General features: G+C 50.1%; 10 protein-coding genes across 10 annotated transcripts; 6 read left to right on the top strand and 4 right to left on the bottom strand.

Annotated features, from left to right (window-relative positions):
* Positions 1-253: 253 nt before the first annotated feature.
* M437DRAFT_84088 (autophagy protein 5) lies at positions 254-1,491 on the top strand (the record flags this gene model as incomplete). Its single annotated transcript, XM_041028041.1, has 5 exons — positions 254-376; positions 473-808; positions 871-958; positions 1,005-1,220; positions 1,301-1,491. The coding sequence occupies 5 exons, from the start codon at positions 254-256 to the stop codon at positions 1,489-1,491; spliced, it is 954 nt and encodes a 317-aa protein (XP_040880066.1).
* An 80-nt stretch (positions 1,492-1,571) lies between these two features.
* Positions 1,572-2,936, bottom strand: M437DRAFT_48164 (WD40 repeat-like protein; the record flags this gene model as incomplete). The annotated part of the gene is made up of 1 exon (XM_041021604.1): positions 1,572-2,936. One exon carries the CDS (start codon positions 2,934-2,936, stop codon positions 1,572-1,574), a length of 1,365 nt encoding a protein of 454 aa, XP_040880065.1.
* Positions 2,937-3,130: 194 nt separating this feature from the next.
* Positions 3,131-3,706, top strand: M437DRAFT_74949 (uncharacterized protein; the record flags this gene model as incomplete). The annotated part of the gene is made up of 1 exon (XM_041026329.1): positions 3,131-3,706. The coding sequence occupies one exon, from the start codon at positions 3,131-3,133 to the stop codon at positions 3,704-3,706; it is 576 nt and encodes a 191-aa protein (XP_040880064.1).
* A 1,959-nt stretch (positions 3,707-5,665) lies between these two features.
* Positions 5,666-7,291, top strand: M437DRAFT_47853 (MFS sugar transporter-like protein; the record flags this gene model as incomplete). The annotated part of the gene is made up of 2 exons (XM_041021542.1): positions 5,666-5,852; positions 5,901-7,291. The coding sequence occupies 2 exons, from the start codon at positions 5,666-5,668 to the stop codon at positions 7,289-7,291; spliced, it is 1,578 nt and encodes a 525-aa protein (XP_040880063.1).
* Positions 7,292-7,702: 411 nt separating this feature from the next.
* On the top strand, positions 7,703-8,713 carry M437DRAFT_48184 (homoserine acetyltransferase; the record flags this gene model as incomplete). The annotated part of the gene is made up of 1 exon (XM_041021608.1): positions 7,703-8,713. One exon carries the CDS (start codon positions 7,703-7,705, stop codon positions 8,711-8,713), a length of 1,011 nt encoding a protein of 336 aa, XP_040880062.1.
* An 814-nt stretch (positions 8,714-9,527) lies between these two features.
* On the bottom strand, positions 9,528-10,813 carry M437DRAFT_84083 (extracellular lipase; the record flags this gene model as incomplete). The annotated part of the gene is made up of 2 exons (XM_041028040.1): positions 9,528-10,505; positions 10,562-10,813. 2 exons carry the CDS (start codon positions 10,811-10,813, stop codon positions 9,528-9,530), a joined length of 1,230 nt encoding a protein of 409 aa, XP_040880061.1.
* A 1,137-nt stretch (positions 10,814-11,950) lies between these two features.
* M437DRAFT_14926 (uncharacterized protein) lies at positions 11,951-12,849 on the top strand (the record flags this gene model as incomplete). The annotated part of the gene is made up of 3 exons (XM_041018786.1): positions 11,951-12,211; positions 12,266-12,327; positions 12,378-12,849. Coding segments are annotated over 3 exons (795 nt in total), but the record flags the coding sequence as incomplete, so codon positions are not given.
* A 975-nt stretch (positions 12,850-13,824) lies between these two features.
* Positions 13,825-14,460, bottom strand: M437DRAFT_48199 (uncharacterized protein; the record flags this gene model as incomplete). The annotated part of the gene is made up of 1 exon (XM_041021612.1): positions 13,825-14,460. One exon carries the CDS (start codon positions 14,458-14,460, stop codon positions 13,825-13,827), a length of 636 nt encoding a protein of 211 aa, XP_040880059.1.
* Positions 14,461-14,988: 528 nt separating this feature from the next.
* Positions 14,989-17,915, top strand: M437DRAFT_47977 (F-box protein; the record flags this gene model as incomplete). The annotated part of the gene is made up of 4 exons (XM_041021567.1): positions 14,989-15,151; positions 15,206-17,519; positions 17,579-17,675; positions 17,763-17,915. The coding sequence occupies 4 exons, from the start codon at positions 14,989-14,991 to the stop codon at positions 17,913-17,915; spliced, it is 2,727 nt and encodes a 908-aa protein (XP_040880058.1).
* A 650-nt stretch (positions 17,916-18,565) lies between these two features.
* M437DRAFT_47599 (cysteine proteinase) lies at positions 18,566-19,544 on the bottom strand (the record flags this gene model as incomplete). Its single annotated transcript, XM_041021484.1, has 5 exons — positions 18,566-19,141; positions 19,197-19,246; positions 19,309-19,323; positions 19,375-19,405; positions 19,488-19,544. 5 exons carry the CDS (start codon positions 19,542-19,544, stop codon positions 18,566-18,568), a joined length of 729 nt encoding a protein of 242 aa, XP_040880057.1.
* Positions 19,545-19,900: the final 356 nt, after the last annotated feature.

The raw sequence follows: 19,900 nt of genomic DNA, 5'->3' as shown, positions 1-19,900 counted from the left end.
GGAGATCTAGAGGAATGATCAACTGTTCATGTAATTAATTGCTCAATATCACGATTTATATCTGCTGAGATCACAATTCTCTCGTCACAATTTTGTGAAAAGGGTGACCCTGCTCGTAGATGCAGGCACCAACAGCGACGCCGACATGCTCACACTCACTTCACGAGGTCACAACACATCAACACATTCGAAAGATGGCTCGGTAGATCTTTTCGAATCTCAAGAATATCGACCTCAATTCTCAGCATCAAACATGGCGACCTCTCAAGCAGCAATCGCGAATATTCAAAAGAAAGTATGGGCGGGTAGTCTACCACTTGAGATCCGACTGGCAAGTGCAGACTGCAGAACTGTCGACGAGACAGATCCATATCTGGTATGACTTCCTACACATCGATTTCTACCTTCCTGATAAGAAACCCATCAGTTTTGAATGTTTTGAAAAATTGTCATCTTCTAACCCCGTCTTCAGATCAATGTCCCACGCCTGTCCTACCTCGCCTTCCTCCTGCCCCGTCTCCACGCCTTCTTCTCTCCTCAACTAATAGACCCATCAATCCCCTTCCAAAACGCCTGGCTATCTTTCGAAAATGTGGCCCTAAAATATCACTACCCGATCGGTTTACTCTACGACCTGTTTTCTGGAGCTGCACCTGCTAACCCAGAAGACGATGGCACTGAAGATCTAGAAGAGTTACTGCCTTGGAAGTTGGTCTTGAGGTATTCAGAGTTTCCGGATGAGCAGTTGATGGGACTTGATGCTGAGGGGAAGGTGTTGAGAGATTGTTTTGTGAATGCGGTGAAGGAGGTAAGATTTTCTCCTAGCCAATGTGTGTTCGTGATGAGGATGGCTTTGCTGATGTTGAACAGGCAGATGTGATACGAAACGGCAAGGGTAACGTGTATATGGGTCTGAGCAAAGATGACTCTGACAATTTGTGGCAAGCAGTGCAAGACCGTAAGTTCTACTTTGCTCTTTTGTCCAATACAAACACAAGCATCAGATTGGCTAAGATATGGAAACACAGACGACCTTGCCAAATTCAACACGGTTCACAATAAGTTGCTCAATCCACCGGGCACACCTCTTCGCAATATCCCAATCAAGATCTACCTTCCTACCGCGCCACCGGCATCAAGTTCTGGTAGTGGTGAGGCAGAACCAGCGCAAGCCAGTATAAGGACGGTGCAAGGTCTTGTCGCTCCATCTTCCGCAACGCGTAAGTCGACCAAGCTCTTCTCTCGTGCAGACGTGATTTTGTATTTTGATGTGACATGAGCTGATTGTCACATACAATAGGCCAACCGAATACTCTTGGCATGGCGCTGAATCAGATACTGCCGACCGTGTTTCCTAGTAGACGAAATCCGGTTCTCGCAGTGCCTGTGTTGCATGGAGCGGTTGTGCCCATGAATGCACCTGTCGAGGAGCTCATGCGAGCTGCTGCGTTCACGGATGGGTTCTTACATGTTGTGATTGTTATGCTGTGAAAGGCAATGAGAATGAATGACTGGAATGATACCCCTTATAGAAGGTTGTTTTTGCATGCACTGCTCAATACTGGTTTCCATTAAATATACGTTACTTGACGTTTGGTCAGGCCGTTGACTATATCATCCAGTTCATCTCTCTTGCGTTTTCGCTCCATGGCATCTTCTCCCACTTCGTCCTCGTTGTCGTCATCTTCGTCATCAAGTGCATCCTCCCACGTCCGTGGTTTCCAGCAGCGAATTGTACCATCAGAGTGGCCTGAGTAGAGTTCAATATTATGAGCTCGCCAGGCTAGACTTGTTGTCTTGTTGACGACGTTCCGTGTGCCTGAACCTGCCGCGACTTGTATTCGTGTCGAAGCGTATGAAGGTGTTCTCAAGCGTGTGATAAGTTTGCCAGTGTGCATCTCGTACACGAGCAGCTCGCGTGGGTTTGGATAGACAAGTATTTCTTTTGTAGGCCCAGTGAGATGGCTAGGACTGAGCAGAGGCAGTAGGGTGGAAGTGGTGGAGCTCTTGACAGCAGGACCGAAATTGGTCAAGGTGTTTGCACCTGTATTTGCGTTCCAGACGCGGATCTTGTCATCTTGTCCACAGGAGACGAGGAAGTCACCTGCTTCGTCCCAGGTAATGCCGTTGACAGCACCGACATGAGCCTTGCCACGCTCCCGCCGTAGTGTATTGCCGTTGACACCGACGCCCCTGCTGTCTTCCATGTCGAGCACGCCCAAACTACTTGCGTTGCGACGAATATCCCAAAGGCGGACTAGACCATCAGAACCACCACTTGCTAGCACGTGTTCGCGTTTCGGATGCCAGGCGGTCGAGAGCACAGCACCACTGTGGCCAGCAAGTGAATGGGTACTGGCACCGGAGCGAAGATCGACGAGGCGCACGGCAGGGTGTTGTGTGGCACAGGCTACAAGCAGGTGTGAAGCAATGGGTGAAAGGGCGTGCGAATAAACGACGGCTTCCAGGTCGAAAGCAGCCGAGGTCTCGAGGGTCTCGGACGAGTACAGCTTCAGCGAGTGATCGTAACTGCTAGACAGGAAGGCCAGAGAGTCAAAGGGATAGAAGGAAACGTGGGTGATGCCGAAGTTTGCTGTCTTGGAAGTTTTGGCGGCATAACCCAGCGGCTGGATAAAACGAGTGTCATCGGACTGGTTTGTCGGTGTCTCGAGGTCCCAGATACCAATGGACGAGTCTGCACCGCCGGACAGAAGCCACCGGCCTTCGAACTTGTCGACAGTAATGCTGTTCACGCCGGCGGGATGTGCAACGCCATTCCGAAGGGCGTCTTCGTCATTGTCGGTGTCTGGCGGGCTGATGCTCAGTGATATGTGACTGGCTGGTTGAAGAGAGTAGACGAGACGGGTGTTCTGCGATCGCGCAAGAGCAGCAGGGCTGACGCTACCAAGAGCGCGATTGAGTAAGAACGAGTTCATCCGGCGCTTGATTCATACTTGGACATGTTTGATCTTGTTTGATAGAGAAGGAGCGATGGAGGAGCGTGACGTAGGTAGCATGCGAAATCGCGACTCGGAACCTCGCGCCAAGCCATCTACTTTCCTCGACCATTCAAATTTCTGACAACCATAAACACGACTGTCTCATGACACCGTGAAGCTGCACGATGGACATGGACATTCGTAAAGAGCGTCTGGAGCGCTACAAGCATCCCGAAGACGTCGTTGAGCCTGAGATCGTAGCCCGCAAACGTCGTAAGATCACTGTCTATGAAGCCGTCGCTGGTAAAGCTGGCTACGAGTCTCTTCTCCCAATTGAGAAGCGAACTGCTACGAAGTACCGAGACACTCAGACAAATTCCTTGCAATCTGTACCGCCAGACGAAGTCTTGTTCCGCCGTCATGGTGCCCCGGAGCGATATGAAGAATCCGACGTCTACAAGGCTCCTCAACCAAATACCCCTCTACCAGATTCTGACCTTCTCAAATTTCTTCACCGATATGCATCCGAGTTCTACTCAAAGGCCACTCCGGACAAAGGGCAGACTGACTTCCAATCACTGGATGAGACTGCTTTGCTTGCTTTGGGCATACTCCTGGAAGAGACAGCTGCTCTGCACCTCGGTGAAACGGGTCATTCTGCCTTTATCGAGGACGAGAACGAGGACATCATGACTGGTAAGCGGGAATACTGGGATGGTACCACATGGGTCCGGAGCGTCGTCGAAAAGAAGGCTGCCGGCACCTGAAATGTCCGCCTCAGCTTCCATGTGCGACAGTTTACACCCTCACAACACATGTGACAAATACACGCACTGTACCCCTCTGGCCATCACAGTGACTACAGCCTATCACATAAAATCTTTGACCCGCATCGAGATTTCCAAAAGCAATCATTGACTCGTCGCTTTTGCCAATATACTGTTGGTGAAAGAGGTCTCGAGACCATTCTCTCGCCACTACCTACATGGGATCGGCAAAACCGGGCCTTCGAGCCGTATGGCATGCATCACTCACGTGTATCCTTGTGCCACCCATGTCTCCAGATTCAACCCATGTCGGGCGACCCCAAAGTTCATGGACCACCCCAGAGCCCCAGAATGGGCCTGATCGCAACGCTACTGCGGCTCAGAAGATCTCGAGGAGATCCAACGTTCCAGCCCTCGCTTGAACCGCTCGTCTGCGCTGGAAATCCCCGATAATCTGCAATGCTTGCATCGCTAGGTGCTCTTTTAGCCGCCAGAAGCGCCAACAATAGCCTATCGCCAGCGAGACGCTTGCCGTGCCTTTGAATCTGGCCAATGGACAAAATGAAAAGAGAGGCCTGAGCTGTCTTGCAGTGGGTCCCAGCTGGAGCATCGATGCAGCTGCACACGTTGTTGTGCTCAGGGATGGCAATTTCGAGACGTGCTTTTGGTGTACCGTATGCAAGCTGCAGCGCATGTCGTTCCTTATGCAACCTTGATGGATGTACATGTCTTTTCAAGAGCACCTGACTGTGCTGATCATATCATCTATATCCGATGGACAACACGACAGAGTTGCAGCATATTCATGAATCCGTGCGAGTACTTGTTCGAGAATAAGACCACTACTGGTCAGAAAAAGTCTTGAAGCAACAATACACGCACAGACAACAATAGGCTAGAAACTCACGCCAATGGCTTGTCGGCTTCCCTCTGTGCGGCTCCTTCTCTGCACGAAAATGCTTACTTCATCCCAAGCACACAAGCATTACTGTTGTCAATCTGCCTATATACAAGTTTAACACACCACTTACGTCTACGACTGTTTGTCGTCGTCGCCGTTGCAAATCGAACTTTAACAATGGCGTCGCGAGGCGTGCCACGAAGCTTGTTCAGGTCAAGTTTGGTGTTAGATGTTGACGGCCAGCATCGATATGGTACAGGCAAAATTGGCCGGCTAAATACAAGGGCGTGTGATCAATGCAGCCTGTATAGCTGACTATACCTCTTTTGGCGTTGTACCCTCCGTCTCCGGGCGTTCGTACATCTCTTTGTGGAGCTGTGGGGAGGACAACCGCACCTGCGTTCCGGATCTCCAATTCTCCAGATTTCCTCCACATTTCGGAGCGATGATCTTTTTCGCTGTGCAGGAGTTGACTCCATTCTGTGTACGACGATGTTCGATAATTGTCAGAGCATCAAAGAAAGTCGCATACCAGTACAAGCTCTTGACAATAGCTCCGCTTCCGTCTTCCAAGGCGCCACCGTCTGCTAGCCTGTTGGCACCCTAATAACGACGGCGATCCTTCTCGTGTGGCTAACCTAGTTCTGCAGGCGAGGCATCTTGGCTACCAGGCCACAAACCACGCGATCACCCTTTCCCATTCATGCGGAGCCCCGCGTGGCTAAAAGAGACCGTTCGTGGGGTAAACGAGAATCGATAGTGGCCAAGACCACTCTGGCCTCCCCTTTTGCATGTTCCATGCCGCCGGGTCGACACAAGCGAGCCTTGGATCTCTATGTCGCTTCAGTTTGGAGGTGTACTTGTGCTCGTGCCTGGCGGCTAAATGAGATGGCATGCTTTGTTCTGCAACTCATCTGAGATATATATCTTCATTGTCCTCACCCCATGACTTGATCAGCCAGGCACTCGACTCCACTGTCTCTCGGGCATCAATTGCACTCGCTGATCTCATCTTTCTTTCCATATTCAACAATCGTTCTTCATAACACCGAGTCGACATGGAGGCCGCAACCAAGGGCCACTTCCGCCTTGCGGGACAAGAATTCCCCAAGGTCAACTGGCTTACTGACCCTGGTTTGAGAAAGACTTACATCTGCTTGATGTTCGTCGTGATTACCAGTGCTACCAACGGCTACGATGGGTCGATGATGAACGGTTTGCAGGCGCTCACTGTCTGGCAGGATGGTATGTTGTATCAAGGTTGAAGTACAAGCACATACTAATCATTTTTAGATTTCCACCACCCTTCTGCATCATCGTTGGGTCTGCTCAATGCAATCATGTCTGTCGGATCCATTGTAGCTCTCCCCGTCGTTCCCTACATCGCCGATGGTCTTGGTCGTCGCATTGGTATTCTCACTGGTTGTATTATCATGATCATCGGAGTCGTCCTTCAGTCCGCTGCCATGAAGTTTGGCATGTTCGTTGGTGCTCGTTTCCTCATCGGATTTGGTGTTGCCATCGCTCACGGTGCTTCGCCTCTGCTCCTCACTGAGCTCACCCACCCTCAACACCGTGCTCTGTTCACATCCATCTACAACACTACTTGGTACCTTGGTTCAATTATCGCTGCATGGCTTACCTTCGGTACCTTCCACATCCACAACCACTGGGCCTGGAGAATTCCCTCGATCGTGCAAGCATTCCCCTCGGTGCTGCAGCTCATCTTCATCTGGTTCGTTCCTGAGTCTCCCAGATTCCTGATCTCCAAGGGCAAGGTTGAAGAAGCACACAAAGTTTTGGCTGATGTTCACGCTAATGGAAACCTCGATGATGAGGTTGTCATGCTCGAGATGGCCGAGATCAGAGACACTATCAAGATGGAGCAGGAGTTCGAGGGCAACGGTTGGGGTGAGCTGTTCAAGACTCCCGGTAACCGCCACCGTTTGATTATTCTCTGCTCGGTCGGTTTCTTCTCTCAATGGTCAGGCAACGGACTTGTCTCTTACTACCTTACACTCGTCCTTGACCAGATCGGCATTAAAGACACCAACACTCAGCTTGTCATCAACGGTGTGTTGCAGATCGTCAACTGTATCGTTGCTGTCGGACAGTGTTTCTTCGTCGACAAGATCGGTCGTCGCACTCTCTTCTTGATCTCAACTTCAGGTATGATGGTGGCTTTCATCGTTCAAACTATCTGCTCCGCTCGCTTCAAGATCGATGGAACTTCGGCTTCCGCAAACGCTGTTGTCGCTTTCATCTTCATCTACTACGTCTTCTACAACATCGCCTTCTCGGGTCTTCTGGTCGGATACTCGGTCGAAATTCTGCCTTACAAGATCCGTGCCAAGGGTATGACTCTCATGTTCTTGTGCGTCGACCTTGCCCTCTTCTTCAACCAGTACGTAAACCCCGTCGCACTCGATGCTATCTCCTGGAAGTACTACATCGTCTACTGTGTCTGGCTTGGCTTCGAGCTCTTCGTCGTCTGGAAGTTCTACATCGAGACTCGCAACACGCCTCTCGAGGAAATTGCCAAGTACTTCGATGGCGAGAACGCTGTTGTCGGTGGTGCCGCCGCTACCGAGAAGGGCAAGGTTCTGGCCGCCGAGATTGGTGGTCTTGGTACTGTCAACATGACCGAGAAGGATGGCATGGCTGTCGAGCACAGAGAGCTGTAAACAAGGATACCATGGCTGTTTATGTGGTTGGCGAATTTATGTGAATAATGGGCTATTACGATGTTCGAATGTCTGAATATGCATTCGCTCTGAAATTTATGATTTTTTCTATCTCAAACTACTCTCATGTTCTCCTCATTTCTTGTAACTCTTCATTGATTCTTATCATCAGATATGCTGTTGTATTCACACATACCGGTTGCACCCGAGGTCAGAGATTAAACTATCCTGGATAAAATGAGAGTTTGGGGGCGTTCGGGCGGGCGTTCGTTGCTCATGACCCACCGTCACGACAGCTTGACCTCCACCACCCGACCTCGTCTTTAACCAGACTTCTCCACCAGATTCAAAACAAAAACTTTCGTATCTGCCACATTTTCGCACCTATCATCTTTCAGAAACACCCACACCATGCCTGAAACCAAGTATTTTACTCATACCATCAAGCTCTCTCCTGGCTCATCTCATGCCGGGCAGGAGTTTGAAGGCAGATTAGCCTACTGGAGCCTCGGCGACGTTTCCAAGCCCGCAGTCTTGATGCCGACGTGTTTTGCCGGCAAGCTCGAGACCACGACTCCCTTTCTCTACAATGCCGAGTCTTGCGCCCTGCCATTGTCCGAGTACCATGTTTTGGTGGTTGGACAGTTGGGTGGCGGTGAGAGTTCGTCGCCTTCAAACCAGCCTGCTCCATTCTCTGGTGTTGAGTTTCCGAGGGTGACGTATGAGGATAACATTCGTCTTCAGCATGCTCTGTGTCAGAGTCTTGGGATTAAGCATTTGGAGGCTTATATTGGTTTCTCGATGGGTGGACAGCAAGCTTACTATATGAGTGTGCTGTATCCTGATTTCGTGTCCAATTTTGTGATGCTGGCAACCTCGGCACGCACCTCATGGCACAACTACAACTTCTTGGAAGGACCTAAAGCTGCTTTGGAGTCTTCCGTCGACTTTAAGGACGGTCGCTATGAGCAGAAACCACTCAGAGGTCTCAGAGCTTTCGGTAGAGTTTATTCTACCTGGGCGCTCAGTCAGGCATGGTACAGACACGAGTGCTGGAAAGTCTGTGGCTTCGACACGCTAGAGCAGTACCTTGACACCAATTGGAGCAACAAAGACAGCGAGGCCAATGACTTGCTATCCATGCTGTGGACATGGCAGAACGGCAACATTGCTGCCTGTTTCCCTGAGGACAAGAAAGACCTGCCCACTGCACTGGAAAGAATAAAGGCCAAGTGCTTGGTCATGCCTTCGAGGACTGATTGCTATTTCCCACCTGAGGACAATGAGGAAGAGGTCAAGCATATCAAGGATGGAAAATTGGCTGTCATTCCAAGTATCTGGGGCCATCTTGCCGGTGGTGGTGCCGGCACAGACGAGGACAAAAAGTTCATCAACGAGCAGGTCTCGCAGCTCTTGAAATAGTCATCTAGCTACTCAGACGACAAATATATCATACTCAAGGATAGAACTACTGTTATGACAGTACTCGTCTTCGATAGCGGAGACAAATGCCTGCCATTCTTATGTCATGTGAGCATGTTTTCAAATTCTAAAAACAAAGAACAGTGCTGTCTGCTCAATAATGATTTTTCTTCTAGTGACAGGATTCCCACATTAGCTGATGACTATCTCTATTAGCAGCTTCATTCGCAAGAGCAATCATGGCGTCCTGCTGCTCCAGATTTCGACATGTCGACTCTGGGACAGGGTGGTATCCACGACAACCAACTACAGTCTTGATATATGCCAACAACTTGCTCAGTGCTGCACTAATAGCAAACTCCAGCTATCAAAGGGTAAATCAGACGAGGGGGATGATATACCAAGGGTGGTAAGTCAAAAGTATGTTGTTGGTTGAGATACAGAGTTTAAGTTTGCGCAACATCGTGCTCTGTATTGGCAAGCAGCTGTAGATACGAAGGAACGATGCAAACCAAGCTACATCCTTCCATGTACGAATCCGAGAGGCCATCAACCTAGTAGGAAAGGGCGGGTCACGATTCCAAAGAAGGTGCTTCCGACATACACAAAGCAGTGAACGCATTGCTAAGTCATCATGGCAGAAGCCGACTTACCACGCCGTCTATGGGTAGCGCATATAGGCTATGAGACGTTTACATGTAAAGCATCAGAGAAGAGTGATTAAAACCATAGTTTAGAAGGTATGTAATAATTACAACGAAAAGAACTCCCACCCGTTTCCTGGTGCAATCTGGGCTGGTCAAAGATAAGATCATCAGGTCGACTCCTGTCCATTACCATCGAGTGGTGCGTACGGCTTGCGGTTCCAGTCCCAAGGGTCTCCACCAGGAACACACAAACCGAGACGCCAGAAGTAGTCGCGATGAGAGAAGAACAACTGCCACAACTTGTAGCGAGATGGGACGACCCAAGAACCGATGGCTCGCTTCTCCAACTCACGCTCCTCCGCAAGGTCATCGACTGAGCGTTTTACCTGCGCTCTCAGGTCATCGTGGGTAGCGACAGTCGACTCTAGACTGCCATCTTGTCCGGCAATGCATTGATGGTCCTCATCACCAACACAGTGCTGCAGATCTTGCACATCCGGAGTCAAGGCAGACTTAGAGATGTAGATCTCGCCAGCGTGCATACGATAACCCCATTCTGTGAGTGGTAACAGAGGTACTGGATCATCTATGTGAGTGACACGGCGATATCGCAATTGTCGCTCATCGAAAGTGTTTGCCCAAGCTTCGCTGGAAGAGCCGAGTAAGTTGAATTGCTGGTCAAGATATTTGTTCAGGGCAGCGTTTCCAAGCCTAGGCTCGCCAAATGTAGTGACAGTCGGATTCCAGCCTCGGGAGTCGAGTTCTAGTCCAGCGAGTGCAGCAACAGCTCCTCCGAGGGAATGACCGACAAGAGTCAGGGCGTAATTGGGGTACGCTGCGACGGCAGCCTCCAAGTCTGGCAAGATGGCAGAGGAAGCTACTTTCCAAGATTTGTAGAAGCCCGTATGCACAGTGCAGTTGTTGCATCGCGGAGTTTCTGGTTTCTTTTGGCCAGCTTTTGAGGCATCTGAACCCGGGTCACCAGGATAGGGAATATATTCTTGAGGGACCGTTGAAAGATCGACAACAGTGTTGGCGATAGAGTAGGTGCCACGAAACGCGACGATGATGCGAGGATTCGATTGTGAGTGAGACAAGGCGATGTAGCCACAGGAGTCGGACATCAACTGGCCAGTGTTCCATGTCTAGTAACATGTCGGCGCATGGTCAATATGGTCAATGCAAACACGCACTCTCTTACCTTAACAAGTTCGAAATCTGGAAATTCGGAGCAGCGACTGAGACATTTGAAAGGCCTTGATATGCCTGTGCCAGTGAGACCTACGCAATAAGAGATATCGACAATGCGCGCGAGCTCCTCGAGGTCAGAGAATAACTCGGCAGACACTGTGCGATTGTCTCCAGCATGGCGAAGCAGAGGAGCTTGTTGAGCTGGAAGTGCGCTCGTGATGACTGATAGCGCACTCAGGAGAGATAGCAGAAGAAAGTGCATGTTTATTGTGATGATCTATGTCATGATCAAACACGAGTGGGCGGGTAGATGATTTGCGGAGGCATGTACGTAGGGTGATATATCGCGATGCTTTTTCGATGGCCGATGACCGAGATGGCTTGAGTGACTTGTTACGAAACGCGCAAGCTAGGTTTTTTATCCGACGCCCGGCACGGAATACTCGTTTCAGAAACAAGCTATGCAGATGTACTCGATAGGTCGCCTTGCGTCTTGACGAAAGAATTACGGCAAGCAATTTATTGTAGCTATCCCAACTGACTTCTGCAAAATTGAAGACTTTTGTATGCTTCAGAGATCACAGAGAGGTGAACTAGTTTCTAGTGACATTCGCACGTTGTATAGCAATTCCAAGGCGTCTTGTAAGGGCTCGTGATCATTAGGGACGAGAACGAGACTCCTTGGCGTTCAGCCTCATAGCGACTCCTATGACGAGGTATGCAATATGTGGGCGCGGCAGACGTCACGCTCCTGCCCAGGGTCTCGATCTTGACCCGCGAGTAGAGGTGGATATCATACGCAAACCACCGGTCTTTAGTCTCGAGCTTACATGTATTGCAAGTGTTGAGCTCCTACTTTTGCTCTACTCGATATACACAGCCTCCCTGCTTGTGTCGTCTTGATCCCACTCGAATTTCAATCGTCCGAACCAGCCTGCTCTCTGTTTTCGGTACAATCTCTACCCGCGATCCGGAACCAGAAAGCCATTGGGAAAACGCTTTCCAACAATCACCTGTTTCACACTTTTATAATAATAAGTCCGTCGCTCGTGCCCCTGACATGCGACTTGACATTTATTGACGACTGGCAGTATAACATCGCTGCCTCGACACACGACCAAACACACGACTCGCCATGGCTCCGACGTCTCCAACCGTCGACTTTGCGCCCTCACCGCTGGTAACATCTCCACCCGCCGATGGTGTTCGTTCACCACCAATGTCGCCCACCGCCGATGGTGTACATTCACCTTCAGTCCAGTCACCGACGGGCGCCCCACGCACATCCACGGCAGGACGTAGATTGTCCGACGCATTCGGTCCTCGAAGGTCCTTAGCTCTGCCCCGAACCAGTCTCGCAGCACCTGCCAGAGAACCTGGAGCTATCAACCCATATGCTCCGCCGTCGCTAGAGTACGACTTGCGCCAGAGGAAGCGTAGTATCTTCATCTTCTGGTTCCTCATTCTCTTCGACTCAATCGTCATGCCGTTAGCCCTCTACTTCGGCCTCTGGTACGGCACAAATCTCTCGCCAAACACCGTCTTTTCCATCGTCACAGCCGCCCTGGGTGGTATCAGTATCTTCGAATATGTACTACGTTTCTGGCACCTGTTCAAGAAAGGCAGCACATGTCGTGTCATCGGAGGTCGCAGATCATACGTAAGATATTAAGCTTGGCCACCACAGAGACAACAGTACTAACTCTCGAACTAGCTCGACTGGTTTCACTGGAACTTCAGTTTTGCCTGGGTCATCATCATTGTCGAGCTCATTGTGTAAGTCATGGATCCAAAATACCTCAAACGCGATACTGACCACTCGTTAGCGGCACTATTCCTGAGAACCCACCGATCCGTTTGCTAGCGATGCCTGTTTCCTCCCTCATGTTTGCCTTTGGTTCCGAGTTGATTATTCAAGACGGGATGCGTCTTCTGGGAATCCCTTCACCCTTCCGCATCTCTTCAATGCCTGCTGGTTCCCAATTGCGCCCTGGAATCTACTGGATCATCGAAGACATCGTCGCAGTTGATGGCGGCGGTAACATTGAGTTCCGTGAGAGACTCAACGTCAGATACGAAGCTAGCCACTACTTCCGCCAAATGCTTCACCGTCTGACATTGTTCTGGGGCATTGGTGCAGAGGTAGCAGCTGGCGTGATCACTGCCCTGATCTTCACCCTCGAAAAAGATGCTGCCTATGTGGTCGGCTGGGCCGTTCCTTTCATCTGGGCCGGAGTCTGGACCTTGTGCACCTTCTGGTATGCCAAGCGCTGCCTGAAGCAAGAGGCCGAGGAGTGGGCAATCGAGCACGGCAAGCCCGAGGTCTAATTAAATGCACCACTACGACCGTACTCTTCTCTTCTTCGACCAAGCAAAATTGTATAATAATGACAGAATGAAAATTTAGCGTGGTGGAAATCGGCATAGGATAGGGAGTTTTTGTTTGAGGTTAAAGCATAGATTTTTCTTGCCAGGATTTACACGAGATAACGAAGACCTTTTGCTCGAGCTTGCTATTTCTAGAAACCTTCTCGCGAGTGCATTTACACTCACCGGGTCATTCACCTCATGACACCTTATACCAGCCATTAATACAAGAAGCGAAATCGGACATCTGCCCTAGGGCCTCACGTTTGCTATCAAACTGATCACGATAGACGATCTATAGACGACGTAAAGCCTTATCTCCGACAGATCCTACGGAAGATTATATTGAGATGAGCCTCAATATTTTATGATCGATCATCTCTCCTTGAGCCTCATTTTCACCATTGAATCGATAGTGACACGCGATTTGAGAAAGGAAGGAGCTCAGCTTGTGAAGCCTGTCTACCACAACAATTTGAGAGATTATTTACCAAAGTTTTGAACATGATCTTATGATTGGGCGTCTGGCGCAGTGGTAGCGCGTCTGCTTTGCATGCTGAAGGTCTAGGGTTCGATCCCCTAGTCGTCCAAACCTTTTTGGCTCCTGGCTAGGATGACAAGCTCATTCTTTTGCTCCATCGTAGTGGGATCTGGTGATCCGCAGGGACTGTGCGGTGGTGCTCGCCTTGTGAAGCCTAGGTGAAACGAATCGGAACCAGGATGATGGTAGTCAATTGACAAGCAGGTATAATTGAAAATGTATATGCACAAACACAAACTGCTTTTTCCAGCAAACAAAATACAAGCGGGCCAGCCAGCTACGAGAAGGGAAGGGCATGCTTAGGACAAGGGTAAACAGTGCCTGACTTGTTTCAATCAAAATCAGGCCTCGCAAGGACAAAACGATCAACGGCGATATTCTCGTTCTCTGCCGCTTTCGATCACTATGTTGTAGCTCGAGCGACTAGTGCGAGGGTCGTCAATCTGGCTACTCCGTGGGCCAAGGTTTCCACTGCTGCGATGACCAGAGACGCGAGGAGGTTGGACATAGCGATATGTATCGTAATCTTCTTTCTGCCCATGATGATGCGGACTCCTACGCTCCCTCACATACTCCTTCTCTCGCAGGTGGTACTCGCTCCGAGAGCCAGTGGCTTTAGAGCGAGAGGTTGTTTTGGATCGATCGCCATCGCTGGAGCTACTGCTGCTGCTCGAGCGCGAGGATGGCGTTACTTCAACATATTGAGGGCCAGCATGAGAGTGCCTCTCTGATGCGTGTACAGAGGGTGGGGGTGGAGGCGCATCATAATGGCTATTATGGTGGTCGTGGTGCTCGGATGGCGGTGGGGCATACTCTATAACAGGAGGAGGTTGTGCAGGTTGCTGTATGATGTAGGTTCGCTCCTGAGGGCGTGGAGCCTCCTCGTAGTATGTGCGAGAGACTCTTGTGGTGCGAGGTGGAGAGTGGCGGCGCTCTCGTCGAACAACCCGGGCTGGGACAGCGTAGTCGTCGTGGTCCTCCTTTACGCTGACAAGACACATTGTGTATGCGGTGTATGTTGACAAGGAGAATGAGGAACGAGAAAAGAGAAAAGTACAAGGACCTACGATTTGAGACACGCCAAAGGGAGTACAAGAAGGGTCGCAACAAACCTGCTTGAGGGTCGAGGTGTGGCTGGGTTTGCGAGATTGCGATTGGGCTTGCATGAGTCTTGCGGAGCCCCAAACCCACTACGACACGGTCGTGACCAGGATAGAGACTAAGATTGTGTCGTGAAGGCCAGGCATCATCTACTTGCAGAAAATGCGTCTGAGATTCAGCATACTGTATATTGCATGGTACCAAGAGAATTGAAAGAAAGCAATGGTTCGGTAGACAACAAGATGGGAAGGAGCGATGGTGGAGCAGGTTCCGCTTTCCGGAGCGTGCGGAGCTTCTTCTCCAGACTGACGCACCAAGGGTCAGTCATTGTTGTTGCTGTAAAGTGGTCAAGTTCGAGAGCAGACAGCACACACAAGCATGTCGTCTGCTGCTTTCAATCCTCACATATCGCATAGAATAGTATCAGCATGAGCAGCCCATTACCTCGGGCCGCTGCTGGACCAAATGGCCTCCCTAAGCAAAGGGCTGGTCTAACAAGTATAGATGCCCGCCGACCAAACACTCCAAGCAATGTGTTTGCTTCTCTCAAGGCCACTCAGATCCTCACTCTGAAGCCAGTTCTACCTGCCGGTCAATCACTCTCACCGAGATGTTTACTATTGCTGTCATACTGACTATGATCAGAACTCATTGCTACCATCCTTGACTACCTCCCCGTCTCCGACTTGATAACATGCGCTCGAGTATCCAAACGCTTGCAAGAGATGGTATATGATGACACAAGATGGGTAGCCAGATTAAAAGATATGGGTGTGTGGAATGAGATTGAAGCACGACAACGATACGAAGAATCAAAAAAGAAGAGGCTCAGTGGCCGTCCGCAGGTTGACCGCAATCTAACACTATTCGACGCACACGATGAAGAAGAGAAAGCACGGAAGTCACTGGAACAAGCTGCAACACCCAGGCGACCGCGACACAGCAGTGTGACCGATGGCTTTGATGACATGACTCTATCTCAAAACCCTATCTTTGACGCAAAAGCTGCCACCACTGCTCTGCGAAGGGTTCGTTCGATCCGAGGCCAAGCTAGACAAGAGTACGGCAAAGTTCATGGTGCTCTGGGTCCCTTTTACTACAATCTAGTCCGATCAGAAAACTCGTCCGACCCAGCCATTTTTCGTCTTGTTCAAGACCCTGAGCAGCAGGCTCGTATTCTTGCGGATTTGAGGGTCTTCGCACGTAGCGACGGTGCCCAAAAGTGGCGCCAACGGCAAGACAAGCTCGAATCCATGCTCGGTATTTTTGAGAATGCTATGATCAGTGAATTCGAGCAGGCATACCAGGCGCAAGATGTCGATCGCATGAGACGATATGCTCATGTCTTGGTTTCCCTAAATGGTGGGGCTGCAGGTGTCGACATCTTCATTTCAAATCACCCTTATATGCGCCGGAAGGATCAGACCGGAAGTCCGTTGGAATCTTTGCAAGATGTCGCTCCTGGACACGTGGATCTGAACCCTTCCCAAAGGTTCTTCGAGAAACTGGCTTCGATGTTGTCGATGCAATCTTCACTCATTGATCAAGTCTTTCCAAGCTCCGTCAACGTCCTCCTTCCTTTCACGACTCGCGTCTGTGAAGACATCGTCTCCGACTACATTACGACTCTTTTCATCGAAGCTCATGAGAACAATGTGGAAACATACCTCAAGGCTGTATCTGGAATATTTGAACAAGCCATGCGCTTTGCAGTCTCAATCCAACCACCCAAATCATCTGGTACCGATTTCCATGATCAGATAAAAGCGGTCATCTCCCACATCTTCGAGCCACATGTGGATCGCTACCTTACAGAAGAGCTTGATTACTTCACCTCAAAGTGCAATGACGAAGTCGGTGCCTGGGAGAAGCGACTCTCAGATCAAGAGGCAGAGACTGAATCGTTCTTCATGTCGGGCGTGAACAGACAAGCCGCCAAACGCGATTTCCTATCTTCATTCAAGAAAGTGGTCATGATGCCCGTGAACGCCCTACCAACCTTCCCATCTGCAAACAAGGCGGCGCCTATAGTCGAGGCCCCGAGCACGGAACAGACTTCGCGACCTGAAACACCAGATACTCCAACCCCATCTAGACCGGCGCCAACAACAGAGCTGGCAGCCAAAACTGCCATTATGAATTCACGACTTGAAGGGATCAAGACCTTGTTCAGCATCGAGGTAGCGTTGAGTTTGATCCATCATGCGAAAGCATCAATCGAGCGAGCCGCCATCTTCATTCGTATGGGCGACAAATACGCAACCTTGACGAAAGAACAGTGCGATAAAATTTTCATCAGCCTTCTGGAGATTCTCGGTCGAAGACATATCCAAAACGGTTTCGACAAGGCAGTAGGTCATCTGAGCAGTTACAACCCGCGTGCCGTCAAAGAGTTCCGCTCAGGACAAACAGAAAAGGAAGGGGCCGCCGGTGGAGTCGAGCCACTAGTGACCTTCCTCGAACTTGTCAACGTTGGAGACCTGATCCAACAGATGGTTGATGTGTTTTACATGCAAGAGCTAGTCACACCTGGTCTTACCGACCGCGATGACTTCCTGAACCCAGCAGTTAAGGAAAAGAAACGCTTCGAGCAAATGTTAGATGAGCGTGTAGCAGCAGGCATGGGGAAGGGTATCGATGTCCTCATGGACGAGGTCGAGTACATGTGCGCAACACTCCAGCTCACCGCCGACTTCAACACGGACGCCGTGGATGCCAAAAACCTGACAGCAAACGATAAACGTGCCAGTATGATGGGCCTCGTGGATATTGGACCTACGGAGACCGCCAAACGTATAGTGGATACCATTCAACAGCACACAGGCATGTTGGTGGGCAGCACGGATAAGAACATGCTGGACGTGTTCAATCAAGAAGTCGGGTTGAGGTTGTTCGGTGTGCTGTGCAAGCATATAAAACGCCAACGCATCAGTGTCGATGGAGCGATAAAACTGATCAGGTAACTCTCTTTCCACTTCCATCTGCTTTCAATGCTATCTGACACTATCCTCCTCGCAGCGACGTCAACCTCTACAGCTCCTTCATCACTTCACTACGCCAAAAATCCCTATTACCTTACTACTCGGCCCTCCGAGAACTCTCACAGATCTACCTCGTCGACTGCGGTGGCGGCAGTAACAACACTTCAACCTCCATCTTCTCAACGTCTGCTTCTGCAACAAATAGAATGGCTCGCTGCAAGGAACTGGCGACCATTATTGCAGACAACGACAGATACCATGGCATCTTCCGCGCAGAGGAAGTCTATGAATTTGCGGAAAGAAGGGCGGATTGGTATGCTGTGAGGAGGGATGTCGAGAGGGCTATGTATGGTATCGGATGTATGATCATGTAAAAGACAGAGCAAACGAAATTATCCCATGACGAAACAAAAGACAATCAAATTATGCTGCTGCTCTTTCCGGACCGCCAGCTTTTCCATCACTCGGATTCTCTTCCAAAGCAAAGATAGCAAAATGCAAATCCAGTATTCTGCTGTTCACCAGCGATTCTATAATTCATGTTTCGTTACGCTAGCCTTGAGAATACGATGAATTTGAACTTCTGTTTTACCTGGTTCTAAACAAGAGCAAATTGCCTTTCAGAGCATGAAGCAATTTTGACTTGACTCAAGATTCCATGTTGGCAAACCTCCCGTTCTTCAAAACAGCTTGCTGGTGATCCACAGACATTTTGATTACCGTGTAGAGCCTCTTGCTTCTAGAACTCCCAGGTACCATGCTATCGAATCAACTGTATCTCATGTCATGTTTTTGTTTTCGCAATGCCATTTCCTTCGTCAATGTTCGTGTTTGCAGACAATCCTGCGTCGCCGTCTAACTCCATAGCTTGGTCCACAACTTCTAGTCGTCTCCGATGCGTGGCGGCGATCTTGATTTAGGCGAGTGGAGCGAGAAGGGACTGTGTTCGCTTCCGCCGCGGTGATGGGATCCACTGTGATTCCAGTCAGCAAAAGGCCCTCCTTTCTAGGCACAAGAAAATAACTCACGAGCGTCTCCTCTCTCCTTCCTTTCTGAACATTTCAATCACCCTCAACATCTCCTTCCTACCGCCAGCAGCATCCACGTGTTTGCCCTTCATACTCATGCTAACCTTATCTTGCGCATGAGCCTGCAACAATCGTCCAAGCAACAAATGTTGCATGAGCAAACACACAAACACACCACAATCACTTCCATTCTCTTGCTGCGGCGAATCGTCCAAATTCACAAACTTGAGCGGCTTTTGTAGAAGTTGCGAGATGTGGTGTGACAGCATTTTGGCCTCTTCCATGTTGGATGGGCAGAGGGAATCGTAGTGGAATGCTACTCCATCGACCACACTGACGAGAAGGAGACTCCAGTGGGACCCGCCTTCTGCTGTTTCGACGTCGCGGCAGTCGTTTACGGGGAGGAAGATGTGGGTTGTGTGTTCAAAGCTCGGTAGGGCGGACTTCAGGCTCATGGGATCGTTGGTTTGGAGGAGCATGAAGGCCATGCTGGGGCGGAGGAGGACGATGCGGGCTTTGGGGTAGGCATTCAGCTTTTCGTGTTCGAGGTATTCTTCCCAGAAGGCGATGGCCTGTTGTCTCGGTCAGCCAAAGTGATCAGCGATCTGAGATAAGGCAAGGAAGTACATTGTCGGTTAGCCAGTCGTTCTTGATGCAATCAACGTCTTCGACCGTCACTGCGTGGCTTGATCAGTCTTGGATGCGCGGTGTGAAAGGACTTGGGAATGGCAGAGCGTACATCGAATGTCGTGATCTATTGCCAGTCAGCTGGTGCCACTCTACAGTAGCGGCGGATTTTACTCACAGCTGAGATAGGCATCATCCGGATGAAGCGACTGTATGATTCGTCCGTCAAAAGTTGGTTCAAGATGAAAACCTTGGCCCGGCGGCCGCATAAAAGACAATGGCGCAACATACCTTGTCACCAAAACGTCTGCTCACTCGTCCTCCGAAAGGGTGGAATCCCGATGACATGACTGATATAGGAAAGTGCTTCTGAAGTGCGTGCTCTGTCGTTTCTTGTGGGGTACGATTCAGACTTTGTTGGCGCACGGAAGGGAAGGTGACAATGCAAGGAAAAGGCTCGAGAGGTTTAGATAACACAGGTCTTTGTTACAGGAAAAGAAAGTCAATGGATGGCGTATCAAGAGGCTTGCGCACGCCTGTCAAGTGGGCTGTCAAGCTATGACGACGTCCGAGGGTCCTTTCCCGCGTGTCGTCGCGCCTCGGCTCCAGACCACTCCCAAACTCCGACCAGTCCGCGACAAGCATAACTCTTTCATGTATTTATGCAGCAACGCTCATCTACCATCTAGCACACTACCTGATTC

Source organism: Aureobasidium melanogenum (assembly GCF_000721775.1).
Source record: "Aureobasidium melanogenum CBS 110374 unplaced genomic scaffold scaffold_9, whole genome shotgun sequence".
NCBI classification, from domain to species: Eukaryota; Fungi; Ascomycota; class Dothideomycetes; order Dothideales; family Saccotheciaceae; genus Aureobasidium; species Aureobasidium melanogenum.
This window is presented reverse-complemented; position numbering and strand designations above follow the sequence as displayed.